At 38.2% G+C, this 12,203-nt stretch overlaps 1 protein-coding gene and 1 non-coding gene across 10 annotated transcripts in view; both read left to right on the forward strand.

Annotated features, from left to right (window-relative positions):
* The window catches only part of UTRN (utrophin), a 449,632-nt gene that overhangs the window by 376,448 nt on the left and 60,981 nt on the right, over window positions 1–12,203 (forward strand). For all 9 annotated transcript variants that reach the window (XM_037144913.2, XM_037144915.2, XM_037144914.2 and 6 more), the window contains 2 exons: window positions 259–333; window positions 7,781–7,982. In XM_037144913.2, the coding sequence (XP_037000808.2) occupies window positions 259–333; window positions 7,781–7,982 (277 nt within the window). The remainder of the gene's footprint in view (window positions 1–258; window positions 334–7,780; window positions 7,983–12,203) is intronic.
* On the forward strand, window positions 5,430–5,534 carry LOC119049075 (small nucleolar RNA U13). The gene has a single exon (XR_005082446.2). It is a non-coding gene; the product is annotated as a small nucleolar RNA U13 (small nucleolar RNA).

Below are 12,203 nucleotides of genomic sequence, written 5' to 3' on the forward strand. Positions count from 1 at the left end.
TGACAGTGCACAGGCCAGGTGTCGTCCTCGTCCTCATTCTCTTCCTCTTCCTTTCTTGGAACTTTTGGTGTGTCACTGCCTTGGATTATATCTCACTGTGGTGCTAATGAACGTTTAATGATGTTCCTGAATACAAAAGGTGGATTTTAGGAGAAGACTGTTTAATGTGAGTAGATATCTGAAGTAAACAAATCCCTTCTTGCCAGTCAACATAAGTACACTAAGCATGCTTTGGGATGTGTCCCTTTTTCCTTGCAGCTGACCTGAACAATGTACGGTTCTCTGCCTACCGGACAGCCATCAAAATCCGGAGACTACAGAAAGCACTGTGTTGTGAGTCATGATACCAAAGTTGATTGCTCTGTTCTCTGGATTGCCTTTTTTTTTTTAAGACAAAGATAAATGAAGAGGGCGGTGTGTTTGTAGAGTTAATCTGCTTTTCAATGTATCTCACTCAAAGAGTTGGCTGTGATTCTACACTTGCGCTATTATTTGCACCATCAGCGTGCATGCAGTGGGAAAACAAATGAACATATGCCCTTCTCAGGTGGAGAACAAAATTAGCCAAAATACAGCAGTGCCATAGAAGTCTTTTTCCAAAAGTATGCTGCCACCTGATTTAAAAGGATTAAAGCAAGGAACCAAAGTGTATGTATATACATGCATACATATACATGTATATGTATACATATACACATGAATCTTATATACATATGGTCTCTCTATGTATGGTCTATATATATATAATCTAATATATGTATCAGACCATTGATTGCCTTTTAAGTACTTTGTATATATTTGGAAGTATAAGGTTCATTCAATACAATCATATAATAAACACTAAAAAACATCATGTTCCTGATCCAAATTTGAACTGTCATCTTAGAAGATTGGATAAAAATTTCTATGTTCATTTATATGTCTTGAGACATTTAGTATTATCAGTATGAACATTTCCTACAGAGATTGTGTTTGGTGATTTCTGTGATAATCATTTTACTAAAGGGTTAGTCCCCTCAAATAACTGAACTTTAAGTAGGAGTATAGAAATATAATGCTTTTATAGAGTATGGATTTAAGCTGTCTGGATTCATCTCATGGCTGCAGTTTTAATGACCGAGTCTATTCAAAGAATATTTAGGTCTTAACAGATAGTTAATATATGGAAGTGGCATTTGCCTATATTTTTAAGAGGGTAATTTGAATAATTCCAACCATTCTTATTTGTTGCCTTCTGTAAACTGTTGTTATATATCTAGGCAGCTCACTAAAGTTTTGAAAATAACTTTGAGAATAATATGTTACAGTTAAAATTTACTTCTTAAAAGTTAGAAATTAGAAATATATTTGAGGCTGCTTACATGAGAAGAGTTGGGGAAAGACAGTGTAGAATCACTCAGGGAAAATACAGCAATGCATACCTTTAAAATAAGGAAAACCTAAGCTATGTGTGGAAGAAAAGCCCCCCTTTTGATTAGGTGATAGAACAAAGGGTGGGATGACCTACTGCCTGTAACCCTCGAGCCCCAGATAATTGGCAGGTTGTGATGACAGCCTCACCAAATTACCAGTACAAAAAAAAAGAAAGAAAGAAAAGAAGCCAGCACCGTGACTGGCGGTCTATCTGTGGAGCCAGAAGGAAAGAGGAAGGGAATTGGGAGCACACAGAAGGGGTGTTCTGAGCTCCGTGAGTTCCTGGTGACCACAGTTTCGAGAGAGGCTCGGCTGCATGTCCAGCATCCAGCTGACGGATCAGGAAGGTCCTCTCGGGCCTGATGAGCTATAAAATGAGGACAGATGACTCAGCCACAGAATCTCAATTGACAGAAGACTGCCTTGTTCGTGTTCATTACGAATATGGCTCCAGTTTTCACTAATACTTCTGGGTCGGTAAGCATTGATACATTTAGTTTTGTTTTATTCTGTTGAGCTTTTTTTTTTACTCCAAAGAAAAATGAATTTTCTGTTCATTTCTTCAAATGTGAGAGGAGAGGGGCAGAAGAGTGATGCCTCCCACTTATAAACTGACCGGCATTTAGTAACACACACTTAGAACGCTGCCGGGCTGCGCTGGGTTATAAATATGGAGGCGATGCACTGACCACCACCTGGCCTCTACCTTCCTGTGCTCTGCCGCCACTGCTCTCTAGCCTGGGGCCCCTGGGCTGCTTGTCCAGCTCGCCTGTTAGTGATTAATCTGCTCCTTCCTTGCCCATCCCTTCTGTCGCTGGACCCTTCCCCAGCAATCGTCTGTAACCCTTCCTTCCTCCCAAATACTATTAAAAATTTACTCCTTTTGGAAACATTTACAAGCCATTTCCACCTGCCACCAGTATTTCCAGAACTTTATGATGGCCTCGTATGACTGTGTTTCCTGTAAGTGCCAAATGTGTGCCTTTGCACAATACACAGCGTCAGGACGATTGTCCCACCTTCACTGAGAACGGCTTTAGGTCAAGAGTAGTCTTTCCATTTGTGTACATTTCCACCCTCCATAATATCCCAACGTACAGGGCGCACCATTGTTTTTGTCACTGTTCATTCATTTATTGGGCTCCAAGGTTGTGCAGGAGATAAGGCGAAATAGAGACTCAGTTCCCACACTCAAGGAACTGAAGTTTGGAGAGGGCACATTACCTGTGGACACAGCTCCCCTACTTACGACGGAGTCCTATTGCCCTCAAGTGAAATGGCCTTTGCCTTGGCTTCTCTCTCTGTCCACCCCATGGTCTGTGCTCCACTACGGGATTTTAGCAGTTCTGGGGACAGTGGAAATGGCGAGCTCTGGATTCTGTTCCCCCTGTCTGAAGAGCGCCTGTCGTAGCCCCTTGTGCTTCTCCTTTTCCCCCAACTGGTGCATTCTCTTCCTTGAGGTCCTAGTTTCACTGTCGCCTGGCATTAATGAGGCTTTCTTGGCTACTTTGCTTAAAATAGGTCACCCTGATATTTCATCTCATAGATTTAGTACTTACGTGGCTCTTGTCACAGTGCATGCTGTTCTGTTTATTTATGGTCTGTCTCTCCCGATGAGCTAAGCTTTCATGTGAGGGATGAGTCTGTTTTCTTCTACACTTTGGACCTCATGCAATTGCTGGCATAGAGCGGTCTGCTAGGAGAGACTGAGTAAATGATTTGAGTTGGAAAGTCATAGGAGTATAACGGAAAAATGCATAAGGAGATTTATAGGTGCACTTTTTAATAGTACAGTTTGTTTAATGTTGGCATACTCATCAATATGATCGGATACAACAGCAAATAATAAGTGAATGAGTAATCAGTACAACATGGATGATTCTCAGAACTATAAAGGTGAATGAAAAAATTAAGTAGAAGAAGAAATCTACTGTATCTTCACTTAGATATAGTTCAAAGCCATGCACAACTAAATGCTGTGTCCTTTGGGGACCCCTGTACTATAAGTGAACTAAGAAGATTAGTGCTTCTCTAATCTTTTGGAGGCCTGGATGGAGTTCAGGGGACATCAGCTAGTAATGGGGTCTAAATGGAATAGCTAATGAGCTATTTGTCCAGTATTCAGGAATGCCCTTAAAATCAGTTTAGGTCTAGTTTGGTCTTTTTTTTTTAATGAAACCTTTTCTGTTTTTTTAGAGTTTTTGTTCCTCAAGGCTTTCCAATGTTGAATTCAACGTTCCTGTGTGTGTGTGTGTGTGTGTGTGTGTGTGTGTGTAGCAGAGTACTGTGGAACCACTTTATGTTTTGTGGAATTTAGAGGACAGGGCCAGTTGTGGCTTTGTGCTTTGGACAATCTCTGGGACAGATCAAAGGACAGAGGGAACAGAGGACAAGAAAATATCTCAGGTGAAAGGTGATGGAGGCTGAGCTGGCTGCCGGTCATAGGAGTGGAGATGAGGGTACGGATTTGTGAAGAGGGGAAGGAACTGATGTCAGGGGGAATCTTGTGGTTCATAAACTGCAGAGGATAGAGGGAGGAGACTGTTAGAAAAGCTCAGAATTTGCAGACCAATGATCTATGGAAGGTGGCAACACCGTTACTGGATTTCAGCACAACAAGAAGGCAAGACCTTAAATTCGGAACGTATGGAGGTGGAGGTTCCTGAATGAGAGGAGTATAACTCTGGTGGGGAACAGAGCAGCAGGAATGTGGATTGGGGGCACAGGCAGAAGAAAAGAGAGCCTGGAGTCATCCAGAGAGGAGTAATAATGGAAGTGAGTGAGGTTTATAGATACAAGGTCTTGCTCGCCACCTATGTTTCGTTGATGTCTGGGGAAGAGGAGATGGGAAAGTTGCTATCAGGGATGGCCAAGCAGTTGGAGACAGAGGAGCCACAGAAGTCCAGGGTCAGGGGCTATATGCAGTGTGCATTTTTACAGAGGAGAGTGATGCTCCATTTTCATTTGATTGCCTGTGCCTCCTATGCAGGGTTAAAGAAAAAAAATGGGTAGAAAATGATTCTGCTATTTGTTTCATTTGCCACATGACTGAGCTGTCATTTGTCTGCCTTTGAGAGGAGAGGATCCTAATTTTCTGTGATCTAAATGTAGTCCATTTTAAAGGTACCTAAATGGGACACACTTCAGGAAGATGTATGCCTTGCTTAGGCACTACAGCAAAGTGTCAGAGTAAATCACTGAAAATCAAAGACACGATCGTCTGTGGGGTGCGGCAAATTACTGTCATATTTACAATGAGTATTACAAAGGGCTTTTCTGGAAGAACTGTAAGGGAACCCTCATCCGGAAAATGGTCTTTTTGGAGTTTGGTCTATTGTCACTTTATGCCATGTGGGGGATGGGGACACAATAACAGCGTTGTGTTGCTGCCACAATTAATGCTGAAATTCAGAAATTTAGAGCATGTTGGCAGTCTCTGAACATGTGTCTTTGTACCTGTGTGGAGTTATAGTTCTGTAGCAACCACGATCATTATGAAGTCATTCCTTTTACCACACACTGTTACGAGTGAATTTAAATTTTGCTCCTGCCCTCTAGGAGTTTATCATTGAAGACAGTATGTAACGTCAAGGGAATGTGACAATGGAAATTTCAGATGGTTCCCAGTTTTTTCCTTTTTTTTTGGTCCCCATCTCTAACTCATGTAGGCCTTACACAGTTATTTTATATATTAGCTGAAATTTGGTCAATGATATATTTGACGTCTGAAGGAAGTGGGATCATCTGGATTGACTTATTACCCAGAGTTGTGTTTTTATTTTTCTCTATTTTTGAAAAATGAGTTGTTTTTAGAAATAGTTTTAATTTAATCCCTGTTGAGTTGTTTTAGAAATAATTTTAATCTGTGTAATTTTAAAGGAGTTCTTTTCCAATGTACATGACTTGAAAAAATAAATCATTCTGTGGTGTTTGAGCCACTAGAGTGGACACATTTCATGAATGTCTTAAAAATTCAAAATTAATGGTTGTTCCATAGTTAAAAATAGGTGAAAATGATTCTTTTGTATTTCATCTACGTGATGATGGGGTCTTCATGCTCTTGTGTGAGGTGTGCCTCCCTCAAACTGTGTGAGGACCCCAGCATATCACCCTTTCCGACAGGAAAAAAAAATAGGTAAATATGAAGGAAGCTGTTCATTTTAGTTAACTGTGAAAAATGTCATATTTTCTTAGGGAACAGTTCTGCATCTGGCAAAGAGAAATTATATATATGGATATATATATATATATATATATATATCTCCAACTAATATGCGTATGTATGTATGTATGTATATATATATATATATATTTTTTTTAAAGTCCCCCTGAACTGATTTTTTGAAAAATCTCAAATGTTAAATATGGAGATAGGGGAAGAATTTTATAAAGCAGTAATTTCCATGGGCAGACCTTAGATCTGTAATTTTATAAACCCATATGTTTAGAATTAGAGGAGTCATCCCCATACTCAATAAATATATAAATTGCATAGTAATTCAGTAATGTATGTTTCCCTGTTCTCAGTTAGATAATGAATGACTCAACATGGATTTAAAAGAAAGATTATGTGAGACTTTTTCATTTGTGTCTACATAATCTTCTCTTTAAATCCGCGTTGAGTCATTCATTACCTACCTGTAAACAGGGAAACACAAAGGAAGCTGTTCATTTTATTTAACTGTCAAAAATGCCTCTGGTCATTCCTTAGAGCCCTCTGGAGTTCTTTGAATTTTTGTCTTTCTGCAGGCAGCTCTGTCCTTCTGGAGTTCTTCCCACATTTTACATGATCTCTTGTATCTTCTGTATTTTTAAGGCCCCTTTCATACTCACCTTCCTAGGGAGCCTTGTTTGGTTGTCCTTCCATTCCCTTAGCAGGAATGGCTCTCATAGAAATGGATGCATTCTTTCCTTGGGGTGCTTTCACTCCTCCTTTTGGTAAAGGTCTCAGTCTGCTTGTCCTCTTTCCCAGACTTGCCACCTTTGAGAGCAAGGGCTCCACCTCATCCTTCTTTGCCCACTCTCTGTGCTTTAGCAGCAGCCATGCCCAGTGTAGGTGTCCTACACAGGAAGGGTAAGGATGGGAGCAAGTGCGTGAAGACCTCTGCATGTGGAGCCTTTCCTGCAAACCTCCATTAATTCTGCCTAGTTACAAGTTGCCTATTCGCCAAAGCATCATGGGAAGCAGACGAAGTTAGGCTCAAACTGCGAGGGCCTATGGAGGTCAGCCTTCATTCAGTAGGCAGTGGAGAACTATTATTTTTCTGCAGAGCTCATTGGTTTTTTAAAATTTTTGTTGCAGTAACGTGTGTAACATTATATGAGTTTCAGGTGTAGAACATTATAACTCAATATCTGTGTGCTCTCTAGTGTCACTGTATATTTGGGCCACCATATACTTGACCCTGTTTACCCATTTTGCCCTACCCCACCTTCATTTCCCTCCTGTAACCACCGATCTTTTGTCTGTATCTATGGTTTTGGTTTGGTTTGGTTGTTCTCTTGTTTCCTTTTTGTTTTATATTCTACGTATGAGTAAAAGCACACAGTTATTATCCCTTTCCTTTCAACTTCTGTCTCTTAGCACAATAATGTCAACATTCATTTATGCCAGAAATGGCATATTTTTATGGCTGCATAGTATTCTGTTTTATATATGTACACAGGCCAGATCATCTTTATTCATTCATCTGTTGATTGTCACGTAAGTTGTTTCCATATCTTGGCAATTGTGAATAATGTTGTAATAAACACAAGGGTACATATATCTTTTTGATTAGAGTTTTATAATCTTTGGATAAGTACCTAGAAGAAGAACTGCTGGATCACACAGTAATTCTATTCTTAATATTTTGAGGAATCTTCATGGTGTTTTGCATAATATAAAGCTGGTTTTTCTTTTTTTGAATTGAACAGCTTTATTCAACTTTGTATCTCGCAATGTATATGTTGAGACACTGTTCAGGATGATTAGTTTGCCAGTGATAGAAAGGATGAATTGGGAGCAGGCTGTTCTCAGGAAGTAAGAGGAGGAAAGCAGGTAACATCTGGGACTTGCTACCATTTGGAGCAGATTCAGAGATTTATGCCTCCCGATGTTTGAAAGTAGGAAGAGCTTGGAAAGGAAAGAGCCAGACAAGGAAAGCAGGGCAAATTGATATTCCAAGGAGTAAAAAATGGTATCATATTGAAAAGTGACAGCTCAGATTCAAAAGCATAGAAATGTGGATAAAAGAAGAGGTTAGCAATGCAAGAATGGAAATGCTATTTGTTACTGTAAAAACTCAAATTAGCTAAAAGGATAAATTCTTTCAGTGTTTTTATATAATTTAGTAACTCTACATATTCCTGTTTCTCACCTGATTAGTGGATCTTTTAGAGTTGAATACAACAAATGAAGTTTTCAAACAGCACAAGCTGAACCAGAATGATCAGCTCCTCAGCGTCCCAGATGTCATCAACTGCCTGACCACCACTTATGACGGCCTCGAGCAAATGCACAAGGATCTGGTCAATGTTCCTCTCTGTGTGGATATGTGTCTCAACTGGTTGCTCAATGTATATGACACGTAAGTTTTGATTTTTTCTGGTTGAAATACAGTCATTGAATGAAATATGCTAATATAAAATATGTAACTTTTTAAAGTGAATTTTTTAATTCTTATTTAGTTAGAGTTGTCCCCATTTTTCCCCCTGTGTCTCTCCCCTGCCCCTTCCAAACCCTACTCCGAAAGACAGTTCCCACCCCATTGTCCTTGACCATGGGTCCTTTGTACATATATCTTGACCCTTCCCTTCCTTTACAGTTATTCCCCTCCTCCCTTCCCTCTTTTCACTCTCAGTTTACTATTAAAATACTTTATTCAGTGGAAATATTTATGTTAATTTTTGAAAAGGAATGACTTTCTAAATAATGAGCAAGTAGCCAACAATAAAAAAATGAATGTCTATTCTAGGGGTGTCAAACTCATTTTCACCGGGGGCCACATCAGCCTTGCGGTTGCCTTCAAAGGGCCAAAATGTAATTTTAGGACTGTGTAAATGTAACTACTCCTTAACTAGGGGCAAGAAGCTCTACATTCAACTACTTCATCCATTCATTATTAATGAATGAATTGAATTCATCATTAAATAATGAATAGTACTATTCATTATTTAAAGATGTTGCTTTAATTACTAAAGCTGTCAAACTTAGAGTTTTTTTTTTGTCACCATGCTAGGGGAAACCTAATATAAATAAATCTAATTTTTTTCTCCCTCTGGAATTTCTTACAGTATTTTTTCCAAAAGATGGTATTTTATAGTTACTGTTATGAATTAAAATTATTTCTTGGTTTATAATATTCCACTTTGCTATTTTTGTTTGACAACTTAAGAGCAACTTGAATGGCAATTAATGGCATTTAATGTCTCCTTTAGTATTAGCTTTTCTTATCGCAGTGGTGGTTGTTTATGTATATATATGATGTTTTAAGTAATTTACACTATAGCGCACTAATGTCTATAATTTAGTTAGGTACTCACTGTTCATGAACAGCAGTGTAAACCTCCAGCACAACTCAATTGTCATTAATTTGACTTTTTTTGAATGTGACAGTGCATTTGTAAAATAATTTTAGAAAGGCTTCCTGCTGTGGGCTGACATTTCTAAAACATTAGGAATTATTCATTCTTCTGGTAGGGGGTTAAAATATGCAAAGATGAAATAAGAAAATTAGAACCGTTGTTTTGCTCTCAGTCCCTAAAAGTTATTTTTCATTAATTAGCTGTATGAAAATTTGTGTTTATTATTCTCCCATTTGATTTAGAGAAAAAGAAGATAAATGATAGTTCATAAATGCATACATTTAGCAGCTGATTCTGTGTAAGTAAATGATGGTGATGGCTTTAGACATGATTTAATTAAAATTTTGTTTACGCTTTTGATTAGAACAATCTTTTCTTTTTCAATAGTCACAAATATTGTAAAGATTTAAAAAAAATAAGCAATTAGCCTTTGCATGCTCGAGGGTTCTTAAGAAATTCCCTGAGAACGAATAACATGAATCCCAATTACCATAATGAATGTGGGATTTACTGTGTCCCTATGTGACATATTTTAATACGTTCCATTGTACCGCATTCTATCTTCCTATGGTAAAAGAAAACTGTTAGCAATTATTCACTATTAAGTTGATTTTTCATTTTTTTAAACCTCCAAAAGAGACATTTTCTCTAGTAAGTTCATCAGAATAGCTGGTCAGTTAGATGTTTTAACTACAAAACCTGTAACTTGATTTTGCATCTCAGGAAGAATGCTAAATCCATAGAATACTTAGGAACTTCATTAAGCCCTGTGGATAAGTTAGAGGGGCACATCTTGAACCATATTCAAAGGCAAGACTGAAAGAGATGTCGAATCACACCCTCATCATTGTTTGTGGATTCAACACACTGCATTAGTTTGCTAGGGCTGCCATAACAACATTTCACAGACTCAGTGGCTTCAACAGAAGTCTAGAAGTCCAAGATCAAGATGCCAGCAGGGTTGCTTTCTTCTGAGGCCTCTCTCCTTATGTTACACTTGGCTGTTTTCTCCCTGTGTCTTCACATGGTCTTTCTCTTGTGTGTGTCTATGTCCTAATTTCCTGTTCTTATAAGGACATGAGTCAAATGGGATTAGGGCCCACTCTAATGACCTCATTTGAAGTTAATTACCTCTTTCAAGATCCTATCTCCAAATACAGTTGCATCCTGAGGTACAGGGAGTTAGGACTTCAAAATATGAATTTTAGGAAGATGTAATTCAGCCCGTGACATATGTGTGCCATTTTCACTGGATAGCCTAAAGGGAATAGTGCTGCTTAGGTGGGAAGGAAGCAGTATGTGACATGTTGTGATTCATATTCCAGGGAGTTATATGTGGGTATATTTCTGTTTTCCACCATCAGATGAGAGCACATGAGAAATTCTACTAAGATACTGTTTTTTTTTTTAGAAGAACAATATCTTGAAATTTTACATTTTAAAGGGCAAAAAGATTTTAGGATGCATCTCCATTTCATGTCAAAGAAATGTAGCAAAGACCATGCTGGGTCAGAAAGATGTCCATTCTCTGTAGTTTTCTCTCTTAGAGAGAAATATCATGCACTAAACTTATGAAAAAACATGGTCACTTATGCTAGTGTCAGATGGCCGCAGTGGGTAGCCCAGATTTCTCTAATAACGATGACTTATTCATTTGTCTTAAACAAACAAGAATGTTTAACTCTTTTCAAGCCCTCTGAAAATCTGGTAGCAACTAAAATCTGTTGCTTCCAATGCACCAGGAAAAAAAAACAACGGACCCCTAAGAAGTCCATGAAGCATGGAAATGGTACCATGATCTAACCCTTCCATTCCTTCGGCTATCTGACTTTCATTCATTAACCACATGTTTTTGACGGCCTTACTTTGTGTACTGTGATGCAGCCAGAACTGCCTTTGCAACTCGTGAAGTATATTCAGTCATCTCTTGAAATAATGAGTGATGTGCACACAAACCATAAAATTCTGGAAGTAGGATTCGAGGATCTACCATTTTTCCCTCTTCATTTTACTGATTGATAAACTGACCTAGGGAGATAAGAGAACTTATTTTTGGCTACCCGTTGTGTATTAGTGGTAGATATGGCACTGATATTCAGATTTGTTGATAAGTACTTGATTATTCTTGCCATATTACCATATCTAAGAAAAATAGTACTTAATAAATTATTTTAAGTTTTCTACTTTTTAAAAAATTTTTAACTTGTGCTGCACTTCTCCTAATATTCTAAATTTTTTTTAAAAATCTGTTTTCTTCTGTTGTGGATAACATGGATCCAAATATTTGGTTCTGGTTGCCCTGTGACTTGTTAGTCACTTCACTTTTGACATCTTAATTTCTCATTAGAAAAACTGAGCTAAAATATGTGGTTGGTTTACCATATATAGATGACTAGGAAAGGCAAATAAACTGCTATGTAGAAAGGTCTTTATATGAAATAAAGATGAAATTGATTCATTTTCTGAGAGTTCATGGCCTCCCTCAGTTTTTATCTTCCCAGGGTAAAAGATCTTAACTTTATAATCTTCCTTCTAGATGTATTGGAAATCGAAATTATTTAATTCATGGTTTAAAGCAGTAGTCTAGAATACGTGGTTCAGATTCTTTTGTTTCTACAGAAAATATTAACCTCACTTGCTATAATGGGAGGTCATTTTTCCACTTTTCCAAGATGGATGTAATTTACTAAGGTACATATCTTTTCAGTTAAACTAATGTCAGGAGTTAATTCTGAAAACTGTCAGGGAGCCGAGCACTTAAGTATTGGGTCATGTCGTACAATAATAAGTTTCATTAGCTCTCTATTGTCTCTTGAATTCAAATACCGTTTTTTAACACCAAAGCCCTCCATCTTCTGGCCCCATATCACCTAGACAACTTTATCAACAATTTAGCCTTGATGTAAGTCCTTGCCACGTGAGTGAGTTTTGTAACTGGTGCTCATGTGCTTTCCTCTGTTCCCTGTCCTGTAATATTTACTTTCTCCTGGTCAGGACAGGTGAGCCAAGTCATGCCTGCAATGTCCAACTTATCCTCTTTATTAAATATTGGCAGACTAAGGAATATTCAAACTAATCACCCATCATTAGTTAGCCAGAATGATCTTGCACTTGATTATTTCCCTCCATAAAGGTTGGTTTCATATTTTCTTATGATTCTCTAGTTTTCTTGTCTCGCCTCCCCAGCTAGTGTGGGAGCATATCATGGGTAGGAATCGTGTCTG

This window comes from Artibeus jamaicensis, unplaced genomic scaffold, assembly GCF_021234435.1.
Source record: "Artibeus jamaicensis isolate MK-2021 breed Jamaican fruit bat unplaced genomic scaffold, CSHL_Jam_final contig_3176, whole genome shotgun sequence".
NCBI classification, from domain to species: domain Eukaryota; kingdom Metazoa; phylum Chordata; class Mammalia; order Chiroptera; family Phyllostomidae; genus Artibeus; species Artibeus jamaicensis.